At 42.4% G+C, this 19411-nt stretch overlaps 1 protein-coding gene across 19 annotated transcripts in view; it reads right to left on the bottom strand.

The window, feature by feature from the left end:
- Positions 1-18843, bottom strand: part of caska (calcium/calmodulin-dependent serine protein kinase a) — a 161712-nt gene extending 142869 nt beyond the window's left edge. For all 19 annotated transcript variants that reach the window (XM_084361599.1, XM_084361610.1, XM_084361613.1 and 16 more), the window contains exon 1: positions 18577-18843. In XM_084361599.1, coding sequence (XP_084217725.1) covers positions 18577-18635 — 59 coding nt within the window. In that variant the 5' untranslated portion in view covers positions 18636-18843. The remainder of the gene's footprint in view (positions 1-18576) is intronic.
- Between the last annotated feature and the right edge of the window lie 568 nt (positions 18844-19411).

Raw genomic sequence — 19411 nt, 5'->3', positions numbered from 1 at the left:
TACCAAAATCTTAACTCACATCTCAGTATGATTGTATTTATTTATTCATTGTACATATCATTTAGCCCTGGTGTTACAAACCAAATACTACTATTAAAGTTTGGACAACACAGTGGGTGTTTTATTTAATATAAAGTATGATCTTCTGATCTTTCATGACTTCAGGAGCTCCACTATTGAGACTACTCTGACAGGGTACATTCCAACAAACCCTGGCAGGTGATCCAAAAATCAGTTGTAAGACTTCAGCCGCTCTAAACCATGGCTGCCCAGAGAACAAGCTTGTGTGATCATGCGTTACTAGCCCTCCTCCTCCTTCCATCAATGAGTCATTCTTTAAGAGTGCACCTGATCTCAACTCATCCTCTCATAACTCCTGCTCATGCAGCCCAAGCAGCAAACAGCTAGGAGGTGAATCCACAGATCGGAGAGGAGGGTAAATATTTGAGAGGGTGTGTGAGTGTGTGTGTGTGTCAATAAAGCAAGCCAGTCACACATTCTATCCTATCTACAGCAGACCACTTGCTTTGTGAGCACAAACACATCTATACCAGAAAAAATGAAAAAACAAGAAGTGATTTAACACTAACGGGCTGCACACCAGTCTGTCAGAAAATAAAATGACTGTGATAGCTGAGTCATGCTGCTGCTTGTGTGCATGTTAGTTGACAGATTTAGACATGGGGTATTTTCAAGCATATTTCCTCACCACACTTAAAGGAATAGCTCACTCTAGAACGAAATTCAGTCATTATCGACTCAACCTCATGCTGATGAGAAGTCCGGTGTAGTTTCTTATTCCTCAAAGTGCAGCTGGAGACCCGCGGGGGTACTCTCCTGCAGCAAAAATCCATATAACAGTGTGCAATGTGCCCGAGACTATGAGGTCCATAAAACTACACAAAAACTTTGTAATATTTCTCCATACTGCTACAACAGTCACTATACTCTATTTGCCTGGAGGCATGCGGCAAATATAGTATAATGACTGTAGGCTGTAAAAGTGTACCAAATGACGTTGTTTCGAGTAAACTCTGGATGTCACCACTTCAGGACACTTGGATTGCAGCGGACGAGCAGTATGGAGGAATATTACTAACTTTTTGTGTAGTTTTATGGACCTTTTCGTCTCGGGCGCCATTTACGCCCGTTATGTGGATTATTGCTGCCGGAGGGTACCCCCGCGGGTCTCCAGCTGCACTTTGAGGAATAAGAAACTACACCGGACTTCTCACCAGCATGAGGGTGAGTCGATAATGACTGAATTTCATTTTAGAGTGAACTATTCCTTTAAACACACATGTGCACTGACATAGAACATGTGCAGTCGAGGCCATCAGCTCCCAACATTGCTCCAGATGGCAGGGCAAATAAGGCCAAAAAGTGACAGTGGTACCGTTCTTCCATTCATTCTCCATCTTGTTGCTACTATTACAAACACCTCATTTAACTTGTTTACAAGAACAAACATTGCCATTTACACTTGTGGAGAAGCGATGAGTATTGACAGCTTCATTCAAGCTACTGACAGACTGAAAAAAGAAATGTGAGTGGAGACACTGTACAAGGCCATGAGTAGGAGTGACACGAAAAAAGCCCACGGTGCGTGGAGTGTCTGTGTGTATGCGTGGGTCAGTACACGCATAGAAATACCACATGGCATGTGGTGAGAAAGATGAGTGCTGTTTTTCAAATGTTCTATTAACCACTATAGCCAACAAGAATGTTGCACCACAAAGAGTTGAACCATATCAGCACCTACTCACCTTTGGACAGAGTCCTCTGAAATTCGATGAACAATACCTGAATTTTGACTTAAGTGAATTTTTTAGGTTGATACATTTTTTATCTGATAATGATAGATCTGCTGCTATTATATTTTTCACATGAATACATAAGCAACAGACGTAGTACTGGCTAAGTTAACAAAAGTGTAAGAACAAAATGTCAGTGCTTACTGGCAGACAAAATATGTAGCGGAGACATTGTTTATAACAGTTGTCTAACATGTCATCAGCATTTTTTAAAGTGCTAAATTTTTTTACGTACACAACTACGCCAACACTGTATCTTCTAGAGCCCAACAGATATATGCGTCGGTATTTGATCAACTATCTTTTTTCAGAAAGGCTTTAAACGTTTGCCTAGACAGTGTTCTTTAACTGTCCACTTTAATGCACCACACTGTCTTTCCTTGTTTTTCTGTTTCTCCCTCCCTGTATGTGTCTGCTCTATTGACTTTCTTTGTCAGCAGTCAGCAGTCAGCATGTTTTGTAGTCACCAAAAACCACACCTTGAGTTCTGGATTTTTTCACCCAAATAACATTTTCCCAACAGCAAGTGAGCCACAAGTGAAGGAAGCTTGTTATTAATGATGTATCCGATCGAAACTATCAAAACTAAGGGTGCTCCTGGGTGTAAAGTTTGACCGGTGGTCTCTAAAGTGCCCAATCAGATAAACACACAAGACATAAAGTGCCACTAAAATGCTACACATGCAGGACTATGCTGCTCACCTGCTGCTAACAGCTCACTAGCAGTCCTCCTGCCAATATCAATACGAATTTTTGGTTTAACTAGCACAATATAGTCCTGCCACTGCACTGAGAGGCCAGCCAGTGATTCTAAGTAGCACTGACACAGCGCTACGGAGAGAGGGATAACTATGGTAACAGCGTAAGAAGAAGTGCTCTTCTGTAGTCAGCATAATAAGAAGCCAGTTCAGTTTTACATTTGGGATTGTCTGTTTATATTTTCGTCGTCCGGAGTGGGGGGACAGAGTAACTCTAGCTCCATTCACACTGCCCTTTGAGTGCGGGGATCCTACGCCAATTATCCGCATCCTCCTCTGTGTGAAAGTTTCAGATGCGCATGGGTTGAAATTTCACTGTGGCTCTAATGCGCCTCTGGAGGTAGTATCAGAGGCACAGCAGAGGCGAGCCGGCGTCTGTGTGAATGGAAAAGCTGGAGAGCGTGTCGATCTGATGGTGTTCACAGTCTGATAACTAAACAGATCATTCACTCATCTAAATAAAGGGAAATGTCCCACAAAGCAACGTTACATGACCAAACAACAGTAACGTAGTAACTGGTAGTGTCTTTGGCAACTTATATGAGGGGGTTAGGGTTAAAAATACTGCAGTTATATGTGGCGAAGTGTCTGTCATCCTGTCTGTCCTACCCACTCTTTGTCAAATTTCTGCCCGGAAAACAGCGTCTGACCCCGGCAAAACACTTTAACTCACCATGTTTGGATGTTTGGACAATGGCTGTTTGGTGGGTCAGGATCTCAATCACAACACATTATAACAGCATCCATATGATTATAAACAGTCAGCAGGTACATGTTTAGATTAACAGGAGGACACCGGGGGAAACACGTTGAAAAAAACACACGTCATCATCATGACGTGTACCGTCACACCTCTTTTGGATCTGCAGTGCCGGTGTGCTGTATGAATTGACACACTGGTGTGGCTTTACGCCGGAGCTGCTTGGTTTTGTGTGAACAAACAAAGGCGGAGAATTGGCGAACCACCGCTGCGGCGATAATGCAGAGTCTGAGTGTGAAAAGGGCTTCTGTTTGTTTCGAGCCCTGCAGCAACCGGGGCGAACAGCTGAGTGGGCTAACAGCTTACAGCTGACACGGCTCATAGCTTGCAGTGGAGTTAAACACAGCAGAACTGTTCAGAGGAACATGAAGTGTTAAACTGTGAACTGCAGTTAAATGTGACAACACAACAAGTTTACACTAAACAAATAAAATTGGTGATCAGTATCGGCCGATACCGCTTCCAGTGATCGCAGATTGGCCCAAAAATCCTGATCAGACCACTCCTAATGAAACCAACAAGGTACCAGATGACATTGCAACAACCAAGTGCACTTACAGGCTTGTACGAAACAACAGTGTAAGTATGTCTCCATTAAACAGAAGAGGTCAGGAGGGATATGACCTGTAAACAGGAGGGATGTTACACCAGTGGACATGTGTGTGTGTGTGTGTGTGCGTGTGTGTGTGTGTGTGTGTGTGTGTGTGTGTGTGTGTGTGTGTTTCTCTGCAGAGCATGTGTGATTGTCAGTAGACAGGAGGGATAGAGCAAAGACAGATTGTCCATTATTTGATTGTGGATGGCGTCATTCTCTATGCTGGATAAAAAATGCTAAAATGGGTCGCCAAATAAACTTGGGCAACCACTATTATACCAGGACGGCCCTGCCAAAGTAAAGTCTATGTGTGGAATTCACAGTTTTACAAAAAAAAAAATCCTGTCTCCATTACGTATGTATCTTAGTCACAAATGTTTAATGACCCCATTTGAGGGATCATTACAATAACCAACACTTTCATTTAAACCACAAAAATGTAATCACAGAGTAGGAGAAACCGAAAAAGATTTTGACAATGCAATTGATGCCAACTCTTTTAGCAGAGTTGTCATCTTTTGAAGACAAAGTGTATTCATACGTTTGGCTGAGTCAGCATCAGTTATCCTGGTGATCATTAAAGGACATCAAAACAAACTTCAGAGCCCCCATTGGCAGCCAAGTCTGTTTGGCAGTAAGTCTCAGGTAAAATGGCATTTCTTATGTATATTTTACAGCCAAATATTATGTTATATACGCATTAATAGGTTGCTAGAGTAGACCATCTAAAACCTGTCTCCTTAATGCCATCAATTAGCACTCCTGCAATATTATTTTGTAGGAAAGTGTCCCCAAAAATCAAGCTGATTGATGAACTTGTAAATTCAGATGGATTTTGATTGCCGTTTTTTCTATCATTAGTCAAATCACCTTTGAAAGTGAACAACGATATTGTTCATCACTGTTGTTGTTGTCCCAGTTGTGGTGAAGTCACCACCATCCATTTGAGTCAGAACAATTGTAAAACTATCTATTTGGAGTTATAGTTATAGCTATTGGCATCTCTTTTGAATAGTTTGCAACTAAAGTGTGCCTGTATAGAGTAGTGTGTAGATGAGTCTCGAGGTTTGCTGTAATGGGATTGATGTCCCAACCTCGGAAGTCTCATTTAGCCACATTCTAGCAACCGTCTTTAAGATACATAACACTTTTTAATTCACACATGAGGTATTAACTGACGTATTTTATATTGTAGAACAAAACGTGAAAATCTCTGAAGCTTATGTTAACCACAGACCCTAAACACATTCAACAAACCAATTGACTTGCAGACGAGGGATCCAGAAGTGCAAAATGCTAACTTATTTCTGGGTTTTAGGACTCATTCCTGTAGCACTCCATAAGACTGACATTATAAGCAAGGGTTGAGGGACTGCATGGAGACTGAGCAAGGAGTGGAAGAGATAAAGAGGGAACTGAAGTGCTAATTGTGCATTGTACTGTAAGACTGTGGCAGCTTCAAATAAGACAATGTGATTTTCCACCCAGCTCACCCCAGTGAGTCTTGTTCTGTGTCTGTCACTGAGCCTCAGTTGCACTTACAATGGGGTTGGGACACAGAGCATGTGTCACCCATCTGTCAGACAATATGTCAACACAGCCATAATACCCCTGCTAAATGTGGCTGCTGCCGGTTAAGGCCCTTGGCATCCATGCTTCTCCTAATATTCACTGCTTCCTAGCCTCATCCCTATGCTACAGTACTTCACCCGTATCTCTTTCACATCCATCTATTTATGTTGTTTTATGTCTTTTCCAATCACATTCTTTTTTCCATCTTCCTTGGGTGGTGCCTAATCCACAAACGGACAGCTTAACATCTTCCCAAAATGCAGTCAGCAGCCTGAGAAGTGCATCATTAAAATGACTGATTTTAAGGTGAGATATCCCTGTCTCTGCCATGCATATGCATGTGCATTAACCGGCCAACCCACAGAGACATACCATGTGAGCTGTCTTTTCCCTGTGAGCTGCTTGCTCCTGTTTTTCTAAGAGGCTCCAGCTGTTACCCAGGTGACAGTGTGTGCTTTGGCATGCAGCATGGAAATTTGTTTAGTTTGAAAGGGCCCCACTTGAACACCAGTGGGACAAAGAAAATAAACTGGAAACAAGAGAAAATAGGAAGGAGTAGAAATGGATTTAAAATGTAATTTGTTGCATCAGCGACTTTTGGCAACTTAATCCCCAACTCAGACAGACCAAAAACCACCAGTCACTTGAAAAATAGCATGATATTTTTGTATCATTTTTATCTATTAAGCCAAGTAAGCTAGCGCAAAACCTTTGTGTTGCCGAGTGCTGAATGTATGTTGTGGATGACTTCATAGAGATCATCATCACTTCATCAAAATTCCCACCTAAACCCGCTAAGATCGGGCTTTTGTGTGCAATGGGAATGTGTAAACTCTGCATTATATCCCTGTTATCCATCGATTTTCATTTTCCTAAGCTGCTGACAGTTTCACAGTGTGTTTTTGGTGCCGCTGTTTACATTGTTATTGTTATAGCCTAGTTATTGATCTTGGTGTGGACGGCCCTGACAAATGTTAAATACTCTGGAAATACCGCCAACCTATGAGCCCACCTAAAACGTCACCACCCGGACAAGGTAATGTTAACTGAGGAACCCAAGAAGCTGCGGCGTGACCCAAAACAAACCATGCTGAATAGCGATGACGGTTGTTCCCACAAGTTCCCATCTACTTCACCAAGGTCGCAGAAGATTACAGATTCCTGCTCTCGAGTGAGGTCAGGAAGACCAAGAAGGATCTGTGCACACTGACCGAGTCAGACGTGACAACAGCTGAAGAAGTAGTCAGCGCGCTGAAGCCCATGAAGGAGGCTACACAGTACATGTCCAAGGAGAAGACCCCCACACTGTCAGTCGTCGCACCCCTCCAAGACACACTGATCAAACGGACTGAAACTGATCAAAGGTGAATCTGCAGTCATAAAAGAGATGAAGGCTGCCATGGCTGGGATCTTCAGAAGAGGCACATCAACCTCAAGGCAACTCTCCATGCATGTTCAGCGATGGATCCAAGATTCAAAAGTCTTCCCTTCCTGACTGAGAATGAAAGACAGGAAGTTTATGATGGACTGATTGCAGAGGCTGCAAGACTGAGCATGCAGCCATCAGAGGTAAGGCAATGATGGTACTGCTAGGTTTAACCCTTGGCCTTGTATACTATCCGCCATCTCCTGGCGAGAGTAAGCATAGGCCTAAATAATACATTGTTCAAAGTTTAACAGGCAAATCCTACAACATGTACAGTTTAAAATGGATAAATATTAAATAGTTTAAAAAGCATAAATACTATAATGGTAACAGGTTTAAAGGCATAAATATTAAATATAGTAATTAAAAGATTTATTACAGTAGAAGCTCATGAATTTCATTTCATGTTGACCTATTTAATTTAGTTGTCACTTTGGAGTGTGGGCGAAGAGGGGACAGCAAATGCTAGCGCTGATGATGAGGGGATGGCATCCGAAGAAGAGGCTGTAGAAGATGGAGAGCGATTCAAGGAAGGAGAGAGCTGTCAAGGTCAGTATCACCCATTGTTATCCAGTGAAGCGCACTGTGTTGTCTAAACCTCTGTGTAGGAATTATGGAATGTACCTAATTATAAATAATGTGTTTTTGTTTTTATTGTTTATTTATTTAAAGGTCAGCATCCTCCACCCAGGAATCCAAGGCCGCCTTGTCCACTGGCTGCCCTTCTTGGTGAACAATACGGTGGTGGTGCAGCACGACCCAAGACAAATACCCAAGAGGACGAGGACAACGAGCAGATGACCCGCTACAAGGAGGCAGATCTCCTGGAAGTGAAAGAAGATCCACTGGTCCGGTGGAAGGAGCACCAGTATGAGTATCCACTCTTGTCACATCTTGCTAAAAGGTACCTCTGCATCCCTGGCACTAGTGTCTCCTCGGAGAGGGTCTTCTCCACCGCTGGAGATATCATCACTGCTCAGAGAAGTGCACTTCTCCCGGAGCACGTTGATCAGATTCTATTCCTGAACAAAAATCCTAAGAGCATGTAGATCACTTGGTCTGCAGTTATGTGGAGAGGAGACTTTCTGTTTAGTGTTCACTTGTTGGTCAGGGCCTACAGGCCTTAAGCTACTCTGCTAAGACGGGTACAATTTTAAGTTGGCTTAAATGTTGCTCCCATGGACTTGAATTATTGGCTGCCATGGTTTATTTTTACTTTCCTGGTGGCTAGACTGGCTACCTCACATACTTGTAGGCCTACAGGCCTTAAACTACTCGGCTAAGACGGTACATTTTAAGTTAAATGTTGTTCTTAAGTGACTTGAATTATTGGCTGTTTTGGAGAAGCCATGGTACTACGTTTACTTACCTGGTGGCTAGACTGGCTACCTGCACTTTTTAACTCTCCATTGTTCATTGTAATACTGCACTTTATTTACTTTTCAAAGGCTTGTAAGCTACAGTTTGCACTGTTTGAATAAAAGAAACTAATTTTCTCACCACATCTTTGATTCATTTTGTCCAGCATTTGCAAGCTGTAGACTCTCTGTCCAGTCAGAGCCATATATTGTGTAACTGATGCTTTCAGTTTTCAGTTCAATTAACTCAATCCAAGTCAATGGAACACTCACAAGATGTCACCAGGGGTCACTAGGGGTGTAACTTGTGGTATCTGCCCAGATACCAAAAGTATCCGTCGGTACAGGACTTGCAGTTCATTGGGCCTGTCATTTAACCAATTGCTGTCAAAATAGTATATTTGTGTCTACTAGTTGCACATGTGGAATGGAAATTGCAGTGCAACTTTTACCTGGAAAGTGGTTGTGTGGCATGTCAGCTTAACATGGTTAGCCAGCTTAATCAAGCTCATGTAATGTTGTTGCCTCCAGTTGGTAAACACAAATAAGAGAACAGAGCTGGACAATCCTCCTATGACATTTAGATCCACAGCAAAAATGGACAATGATTATTGACAAGTCATGTCAATGTATGTCACACTGTTCAACCTAAGTTGGGTATGTCTGTGCAAATGCTTCAAACATGTAAGTTAGCACATCACCAGAACGAGACTGAAACAAACCAAAAAGTGACTCCTTCTCCTCACAACATCCGCGCAGCTTCTCACTCCAGATTCCAACTGTGCCTAAGCAATAACTACTTCTAGTGTTTATCGTAGCGGTTATTACACTTGCCAGGGTAGTCAGTGGCCCTTTTCACACTCAGACTCTGCATTATCTCCGCAGCGGACGTGTAATGCAACTTGTTCCTTTATCCAACTTGTACAATCAACATTGAAAAAGGAAGTCAAGTGTCGGAAACAGCCTTCAAAGTAAAAGTTGGGCGTTTTGAAGCGTGTTGGCCGCAACTGTCAGTTTAAGGAGAGCGAAATGAAATAAATACAACCTAAAAACAAATAGCCTAAATAATTTAGATAATTCATAACTGTTATACAGTAATATTTTTGCCACTTTCCCACAACTGAGAGAGATAATCACCGGGATTTTCAAAGTAAACACACTGTGTTTGAGACGGAGACTGAGCTGCTGCTGCTACAGTCGTCATGAAGTACGTCAAACTTTTATTGTTGTTCACCTTATCCACCAAACGTCTCCAACCAAACACTGTTTAAATTTGTTGACCTGCCAGGAGCGTAGTTAGCTGTTAACTTCAGAACATAGCCAATGCTAACAATGCTATTTTGTTTGCAGGTAAATTTGCTAGCTGTTGTAGATTAACAGCTGTTGTAACGTTATACTAACGTTACTCGTTTGTTATTATCAGCTGTTTTGCACGTCATTTTAATATTTGTCCATCTAAGTCTGTATGAAATGCCTACAATTATGCTAGAAGTGAGTTAACTGGACCCTGCTCAGTCATATAAGTAAGGCTTAGGGGTGTTTTGATATTCATTTTGATGTATTAAAGTGTGGTGCAGTGTGGTCTGTGTTCACAAATGTATGTTACAAGCAGAAATATTCTAAATAATATAATTAATGTCATGTATCCCTATAATTAGTGAGTAAAAACTAAAGCTACAATTAATACACTGTTCATCTGTGGATGTACAGTTGACACCATCAAAATAAAGAGGAAAGATTAACCTCGGCCATATATTTTCTTTATGCAGTCTTTATGTAAGGCATCTGTTTTTACACGCTTCAAAACACCCAACTTTTACTTTGAAGGCTGTTTCCGACACTCGACTTCCTTTTTCAATGTTGATTGTACAAGTTGGATAAAAGGAACAAGCTGCATTACAAGTCTTACGACAATGAAATAGGAAATACCCCCAAAAATGGGATGTTTCATTATACAACGTAAACAATGGAGATTCATTTATACTTCATGCACGGACCCCCACATCACCCACCATCATTATGCTTTTTTATATCCATACCGAAATTTACCGCTAGCTGTGGCACGTGACTCAGCCACTCCCTACAGGAACATAATGAGAACCCATGAATGAGAGTGTAGCAGCATGTCATTGTTTCACAATGCTAGCTGCAAATGTGGCGCATTTTCGAACTAAAAGGGGCTAGTGACACAGATGCCAGATACAGGTGTAGGCTTTTAAAGTAATGCTAATCCTAGCTGCAGTGTTGTCATTTGGTTGGGTTTTCCTCTGGTTATTCCAGTCATGTTCAGGATCAAAAATACCAACTGATGCTTCAGTGCAGTCTTAAAAAGCAACTGTGGCTGCTGCAGCTCTCCACACAGGGAACAGCAGCTCGGCTGATAAAAGACCTTTCTCCTCTTCTGCAACAACTTAACTAAATTGTTCTTATACAGTCCAACATCAATACGACAAATAAAATAAGATTTCAGCTGAGTGAAACTAGAGGAAGGATAACTGAAGCAAGTCAACGAGTTTTCCATAACACATTCCTGCAAATGTTGCATAATAAAAGCCTTGTTAAAAAAATTAAGGATTTCTGTCCACTGAAACACTAGAGGTGTTTTTGCAAAAAGAAAAAGTGCCTGATTGGCAATATTTTGGATTTAAACCCAATGCTAACAGGGAATCTGATCATGTTAATGAGGAAAAAGGAGTCTATTACCTCACTGAGAAGTTGAAGGTGTGCAGCCTGTCGCCTGCAGCTCTTCATCTAACAGCTCCCTCTTGTTCCATTACCCGCACAGACAGTATAAAGCTACTCCCTGACATAATAAAAACTGATCCACTGTCAACAAATGCTGAAAATGACCAGTCTAGCTCTGGAGATGGATTTTTGATTAACAATAGTGGTAATTGGTCACTGGACACATTGAATTTCCTGTGACTAGGCCTACTGCATAGTAAAATTGTTTCACCAGTTATATGCTTTTAATGTAAAGCTGCAGTAGTGAAATTTTGGGTTTGCATTAGCATTGAATAAACACAGTGCTATACAGATAGTGTCTTTTCTCGTGAAATGCCGGGTAACACCAGTGCTGTCATAAGCGTATTAGCTTGTGGGAAAATTTTGTCACAGCAGCACCATCTAGATCATAGATAAGAAAAATATTGCAATGTCAGTTTATTTCCAATATCATGCAGCCCTGCCAAATGCCCACTGTACACTACCTGCTCAATAGCAAGAGACAACGTATGTGACTAACAGAATAATAAGCTAAACAGATAATATTACCATCAGGATTTGGTAGAGACCAAAACCAGAGCTAAAAGGCAGTGAATATTAACTAAGGTTCAGAAACAGGAAACAAAAAAAGTGCAATTTCAGAGGGAATTTTGACTGTCGGTAAAGAATCTGACAGCTCAAAAGCCACACCATAAACATCAACAAACTGCAGAGGTACGTCAGCAGGTAGCTATTGTGTGACCTGAACAGAGCTTGTTCTTCTGAGGGACTCAACAGTATAACAATACACTAAATTTAGCCTTTTTACTTATCACTGCACACACAGAGCTGCTCGGGTCTGTTCGGCGTGTTTTCTTCAGGATGGATAACCATTTTAGTGGCTGAGTGTGAGATCTCTCTGCTAGATCATCTATGTGTAATTGTGCTTGTCGGAATAAGCTTTTCAGCAGATTTTCTCCTCCAAGCCTCAACAGAGAGGTTAAGATCATATAACATGCTGCTTGCACACACACATACTGTATGCACATACACTTAATGCAGGCAAAGGTGTGTGTATTCCCTTGAGGTCACAGAGCCCACTCAGTCACATCCACTACCACATTGTTGACTTAATGTGACTTTTACATTTGTATTTCTTAATTGATTTGTTGTTCATGATTTTGACTCCCAGTTGAAGAAGTGGAGAGCTCTTAGTCTGTCTGTCACACCTGGATGAATGTGGTTACATGTGGCCCAAACGACCTCTGAATGTGGTCTGAGTAATTAGATCTCACATGCATCCTCAATGAGCCTCGGGCGTGTTCACACCTGTACTTAGAACTGTCCAGTTGTGAGCAGATTACTCAGGACGGATGTTGAAATCAAGCGTGAACAAGGTCAAAAAGAATTCATTGGGATGGAACTGAAGGAACAGCCTGGGTCTGCTGCCTGGCCATCCCTGCCAAGCCGACATCTCAACAATTGAACAGGGACAACACAGTGCAGAAAACCCCACTACTTGGCAGACTCTATTTAAATTGAGCCCCAGTATATTATTTTATTTCAAACTACCGCCATTAAGTTCATTGCTGGTCACACTGCCTTTTAAACACACTTAGGACTTACAATGTAAACAAAGTAGTGTTTAACCTACTGACCCAGCTTCTGGTGGTGCCATGGCATGGGGGGGTTATAAGTAGCATAGGTCTGGCCAGTTAATCTCAGCACAGCAATAGCAAGCCTTGCTTATCACCATTAACAAACCAAGCCCCCATGGACCAACTTTGTCAGACACATGGCTCCAGTAGTGGAGCAAGGTCAGTGTTTTACACATTTTATCAAGGGCATATGTGTGCAAGCATCTACACATAAATACACAAAACCTCAGCAGAGCCTTTATAATACATAATTAAGTAAGCTGCTAGGTTCCACCTTGGCAACAAAGGAGAAGGGTGACACACACACACACACACACACACACACATACATACATGTAGGAACCTTCCTCATTCTCTACATGAGGTATGCAAATAAAGGGTAATTCATTGTATTTACAGTGGAGCATATCAGCTGTACAGCAATGTATGTTTTAGGACAATATCCATTGTTAAATCCACAGTGAGTCCAAATATGGAGGACAGGGAGGGAGGACATTGATCCATTCAGCTGGGTACTATTAACTCCCATCTTTGGCTCCATTAACAGAGGAGATGACAGACACTATGGTTCGCTGCACAACCTCTCAATGGCCTGTGACTGTAATGTTGTTAACATTGTGTAGTCTAGAGGTCTGGAATCTTAACTGACATTACGGTTCGATTGTAATTCAGCTGTCAACGATTCGAATGCAAAACGTTTCTCGATGCAATGCATCTCAGTGTATGGCATGCTCAATGATCTATATTACTGCACATGGCTATTTTTTCATTTAAATTCCCCTTCTATTCAGAAAGTCCTTCCAACAATCAGACTACAGCAGTCTACAAAATAAAAGCAGCATCTTTTCAAAATGTTGATGAAGGTTCTCAGTCATCCAGGTCATGGTAAAACTAGGTGCTGTATCGTAGGCAACTAGACTTGTTTCAGTTTCTTGAAGATGTTTCACCTCTCATCCAAGAGGCTTCTTCAGCTCTAACTGACGGGACCAGTTGGCTGGCTTTTAAACTCTGTGTGGGAGTATTCTTAAGGACACCTGTGAGCTCGGGGTCTCAGAGTCGTTAGGGCCACTTGTGGCCACAAAAGGTGAAACGTTTTCAAGAAACAGAAACAAGTCCAGTTGCCTACGAAACAGCACCTAGATCTTTTCAAAACACAAACATTACAAAACAAAACATTGATCCATCTGTAGTGCCCTACATGTTTGTTGTTATCTACAATAATATTGTTTTCACATGGCAGCTTTAAGATAAGGCATTTATTGACTCTGCTGCACACCTCTCTCAGAGTTGGATGGCAAAGTTGACAGCGCCTCCTCCAATCTTGGCTGATTAGCTGGGCTTGCTGTAACAGTTATTATTTATGGTTGCAGATGTTAGCTTCAGGTTAAAATGGCTAACATGATTAGTAATCATTGTGAGGCAGAAGTCACACTCAGCGTGGGTCTCATCCAGTTCGTGGTTCCCAGCAAGTTGATAAAATCTGACATGTGCCCCGAGATGTCCGTTTAAAAACATACTCGACAAGTTTTTTGTTTTTTTTAAATCACTTGCAAATGATCTCTGCCTCCCTCCAACATACCTCCTACATAAGTAATGTTAGCCTAATTTCCACCCACAATTCAAAGCATGGGAGTAACGTCACAATGTAACTTTATTGTCCAGCTGAGACCAGACAATCAACAATCAGCATAAGCTGCAGACTCTCATTTAAATGCTCTGTCTCTGCATCAATACAGAATCTTCCACGTCAGTGTCGCGATGCATCTTATAATCGAGAAATTCCACACCTCTATTGTTGTCTGCATGCTGATATTACAAACATGACACCATAACATTAACCAAACCTGAGATGCTCTGATGCACTGAAATGAGCATTTTCTGTTGTCACCAACTGTTAACTGCAGTACAGCTTAAAGCTGCAAGGATTATGAAAAACAAAAGGAAAACAACATCTTCGTTGCAGTCCACTTCTTTATGCATAGGGCTGTGTTACATCCCCTACTATGAGAAACACAGGCACACACACACACAACTTTTTTCTGAGGATGAACTAGAAAAGAGCATGGCCTGAAGGCACAGGATGTCTCTTAATGTGTGAGTCAAACAAATGGACTGCTTCCCTCTACTGCGACCCTGACCTCTCCTGCTCCCTCACCAATCCCATATCCTATCCAAATGCAACCTCTCTTTCTCTCTCATCCTCCATTCCAGACTTACCCTCTTTATTCTTGTTTTCTTGGTCCTAACATCTCTATCTACTTTCTCCCACCCTCACCCATCTTCTTGTTTCTTTGCCTCAGGACACAGTAGTAGTAGTAGGCAAGATCAATCTGACAGCAAGGCAGATGTACACAACATACGCAAGCGCATGTGGAGGACAAACGGCTTTTGTCCAAGATTAGTGCTCTAAAAATATGAGCAAAGGACAAAATTTTGTTCATGCATAGTCAAATTATGAATGTGCACACATATGGAAACAATTACAGGGTGGGTCCTGTTTTCCATAGGGCCGTAACACCTACATATATCCAACTAAATTTATGGGATGCACAGAGAACAGTCATCACAACACTACTTTCCACAGCACAGTTCAGTCTGTCAGGGCTGAATATTTTGTTGTAGGGCAAGTGGAAGGAAACTTTACTTGTCCCACTGGACAAGGTAGGTTATAAACAATAACAAAATAACTTAAAACGAAACAAACAAAAAAGGTGCTTCCTCACATTATGTGCCACTCATTACTCAACTGTTTAGTTAAATGCTTACATTCAGAATATCCATTTAAAGCAAGTGCACTTTAGTGTTACTCTTGAAAAGCGTTTCAGGGATGTTTCTTCAGGCAAAATGCCAGGAAAAGCATTAGGAAGAACTACAACTTCAACGTACAAGTGAAAAAGAGAACAAAAATTCATCAACAGCTGGGACATAATTTGACTGGGTGCATTATGAGGACAGGGTAATGTTCTGCAGCGTCTGCTTGGGGCAACCCAACTTGTCTGACAAGTAAGTGACGTTAGCTAATTAGCCTTAGCAGCCTTGTAATTCACAAGATATTGATACTGTTACCTAAACAGCAACCAAGAGAATTGTGACCTGCATAGCTAACATAGCTAACTGGAGGGAGGAAGAGCTAGCATACTGATACTTTACTTTAATAGAATTTATAAATTGAATAATTTATATGTTGACACCATTTGGTTGCTTTCAACTGTATGTTCATCTGAATTATGCATTCACAAATATTATGAAAATGTATCTGCGAGTATGTTGGTGTAACCCTATGGAACATACACACAGTAGCCGTTTTTACACTGGACAGCAACCCACCAATTTGGCAGTCCTTTTTGCGGCTAGGTCCGCGAATTTATACAGACAGCGGCATATTGGGGGTCTGTTTTGGTCCGCCAATATGACGCCTCGGAGGGTACACTTTTCGCCGCCTCCATTGCTATGTAAATCCAAGGCGTCGATGTGCCGGCAACTGCGTGACATGGGTGGAGGTGTCGATGACATGCACTGTTGTGCGACCCACAGCCGGGAGTTTTAAAAGCAGGAAACAGCTGATCACAGCAGTCAGTTCATCACTTCATCCGCGGATGTCAAGATGAGCAACTGGAAAGCCTATGAGATCCGCGAGATGCTAATCATCACAGTCGAGAGAATCGTCAATAACCAGATCACTCGTCACTGTTCCCGCCCAACTTCGTGCTTCACATCACGTCACATGTTTACGCCTACCCCAGTAGTGGCTTTTTTGCAAAGGAGGAATATTACACCTCCGTTTCACATAGACAAGGCGGCAGATTGCAGCCTTTACCTGGCTGCAAATGTGGCGCATTTTCGAACTAAAAGGGGCTAGTGACACCGATGCCAGATACAGGTGTAGGCTTTTAAAGTAATGCTAATCCTAGCTGCAGTGTTGTCATTTGGTTGGGTTTTCCTCTGGTTATTCCAGTCATGTTCAGGATCAAAAATACCAACTGATGCTTCAGTGCAGTCTTAAAAAGCAACTGTGGCTGCTGCAGCTCTCCACACAGGGAACAGCAGCTCGGCTGATAAAAGACCTTTCTCCTCTTCTGCAAACTGTACATCACAGACAATCTGTCAAATGCAATAAGTAAGGCTGCAATTCACAAAACGAAAACCAAGTGTGTTTGTGTGTGCCTCACTCAAAGTTTTAAAGTGTTCTTCCTGCACCACAGAAACCATGGCTGAACGCATATTCAAAATGGTGATTATTGTATTTTTACATTATACATGAAGACACAGGGCTGATAGAGCAGGAGAATTCATTTAACTACATCGTTGTGTGTGTTTAAGTGAGAGAGAAAAAGTTGCTAGGGACTGTGTGGGATAAGAAGAGCACACACCATTTTGAGGCTTGCCTTGACATGTACTGTGCGGTGCAGGTCTTATCGCCCTGTCAAACAGTCAACCATCTCTGTGACACCACAGAAGGTCCCATAACCAGTCAGTCTGCTATGACTGTCTGTTAGGCCTGCCAAGCTCCTGATTCACATGGAGCTTCTGTTTGTACGCCCAATGAAGTGCTTCTTTCAAGACTGGCAGTTTGGATGACACAGTCCATTATTCATGCATCGGTCAAAACAGAAACAGTTTTCCCACAAACAAGATTTTCTCCACTCATTCGACTGTCTCAGCCGAAAATCAAAACAAAGTGACTGTCTCCTGAGGCCTCACTTCTTACGCTCCCCAGTTTCTTTAAAGTAGCTGTGCTATATCAAGTTGGAAAGTCCCAGGTATGGTGCAGGTGCTGCAGCCATTAAGCAGAGAAAAGAGTATAAAGGCTAATGCCAGGACAGGCTGGGTCATCAGAAATAAAGGAAAGAGCTGTACGAATGTGCAGATCTTGCTGTCATTTTAACCAGTGTTAACCGTATGGGAACATTCACAGCCATATCTTCTTTCTACTTGTCTGTCACAACAATCTACTCAGTTGCAATAGAGTAGAATCATATGGGTAAATGTTAATGATATACCAAGCTTTGTTACTGCCCTCACCTCTCAAGCAGGATGACAATAGGAAGGTAATTGTAGCAACCACAGTATAATTCACATTCTGCAAGAAAACTATTATCCTGAAGGGAGTTCACAGAGGTCTTCTTACTCAGTATGTTATGTTTGTTTATATTGAAGCTATAACATCCATATAGGATGCAATGCACACTTGATCATTTTCATTTCATATTTGCATTAACTTTATTATGGGGTTAATGTAACTTCATATTCCACAAGGGATGTTGTTTACTTGACACAACATGGATGAAATGTTAAGACTTCTCTTCTCAAAAAAAACAAAAAAACAAAACTTGCACTGCTATAACCTTACCGTGCAGTGATTATTGTTAAGTAGCCTGGATGAGACCTTCAGTCACTAACGATGACCAGATGTGCAGGGTGCATGATTCATGATGGTCTGTTGCCCTTCCCTTTAATCTCTGCACAGAGTTGCCAACTGCCACTAGGTCAAAGTACACGGTTTCATGCCAAGTTCTGTATGTCTGGGCAACTGTAAAACCACGCAGGAAGATGGCAGATACTGCCACAGCAGCAAAACTGGGAATGCAACAACTGTGGCGTCATGTGCCTATGCCTTCAAAAAGGCAACAATACCCCTGTATTAAATTGCTATGGGATAGGCCTGAGTTTATGCTAAAATAAAAATAGAGTTACCAAGAGGTATACAATAGCATAAACTCATATTAAGGCCACTATACATTCAATTAGGCTATGCTGTCCACGGGCACACCATTAGTTTCTGCACAAATATCACCACGCTTTTGCGGCGTGCGTGCGTGTGCATTGAAGCGCGTGCCATACCCTCAGGATATCATGAGGAGCTAATTGGAAAGCCCCGGTGAGCAACATGAACCTGAAGAACAGTGAAATACATCCGTAATGCAACACTTACTTGCCAATGACCTCACAGAGCTCGTACACATCTTCAAAGAGAATGTCGTCGTCCGCCATAGTCCGACCCCGGCTGGGGAAAAATGATCCCCAAAATATGTGTCCCAAACCTGACTATGCTCCTAAGAGAGGGAGACGAAGGCCACAAGCAGCTGACCGTCTGACAGAAATAACTGACAAAACACCACTCGTATCGTCGGCAGCAGGGTAGTCGGTAAAGAGTTTCAAAGAAAGGTTTCTAGATTCCAGTTGTTGCCTCCTTCGTCGACCCCCGCCCCCCCCCGCCCCCCTCCCCCCAGAAACCGCTGCGTCGCTGTGGGTGAATCGGCACAGTGGGAGCTCAATAATAATCCAGTTTGGAGTTCACCGGTTCCGCCCCGCCTTTCCCACCGCTTCCCGGTGTCGATATGTTACTCCCGTCTCCAAAAGCAAACCATACGTGGTGGTTAGACAAAAATGATAGTAAACTTCTCCGCTGTTGTGTCTGCTTCCGTCATCGGCTTCGACTATAACACTGCTTTAAACTGTGCTTACAGAGGAAGAAATGCCCGAACAGATCCAGCGGACAGTGTACATCAGGCTCGGGTTACAGCACTGATCCAGGTGGGTTACAGTGATCTTCACTTCCCGACCAGCCACGGGTTACACTTTCGTGTTCTCAGGGATGCACACGCACAGTCCTTCTGTCGCGTAGCTGGCGGGCGGGCTTTAAGTCTTCAGGCTTCACTCTCCTCGGCTCGACAACACTCTCCAGCCGACGGTTCCTGTTTTCTTCTACCACTGTCACCCGTGTGCCTGGATGTTTAGCCCCACGGAGCTTCCAGAAAAATAAGCTC

Source organism: Pagrus pagrus (genome assembly GCF_965226575.1).
Source record: "Pagrus pagrus genome assembly, chromosome: 9".
Taxonomy (NCBI): Eukaryota; Metazoa; Chordata; class Actinopteri; order Spariformes; family Sparidae; genus Pagrus; species Pagrus pagrus.
This window is presented reverse-complemented; position numbering and strand designations above follow the sequence as displayed.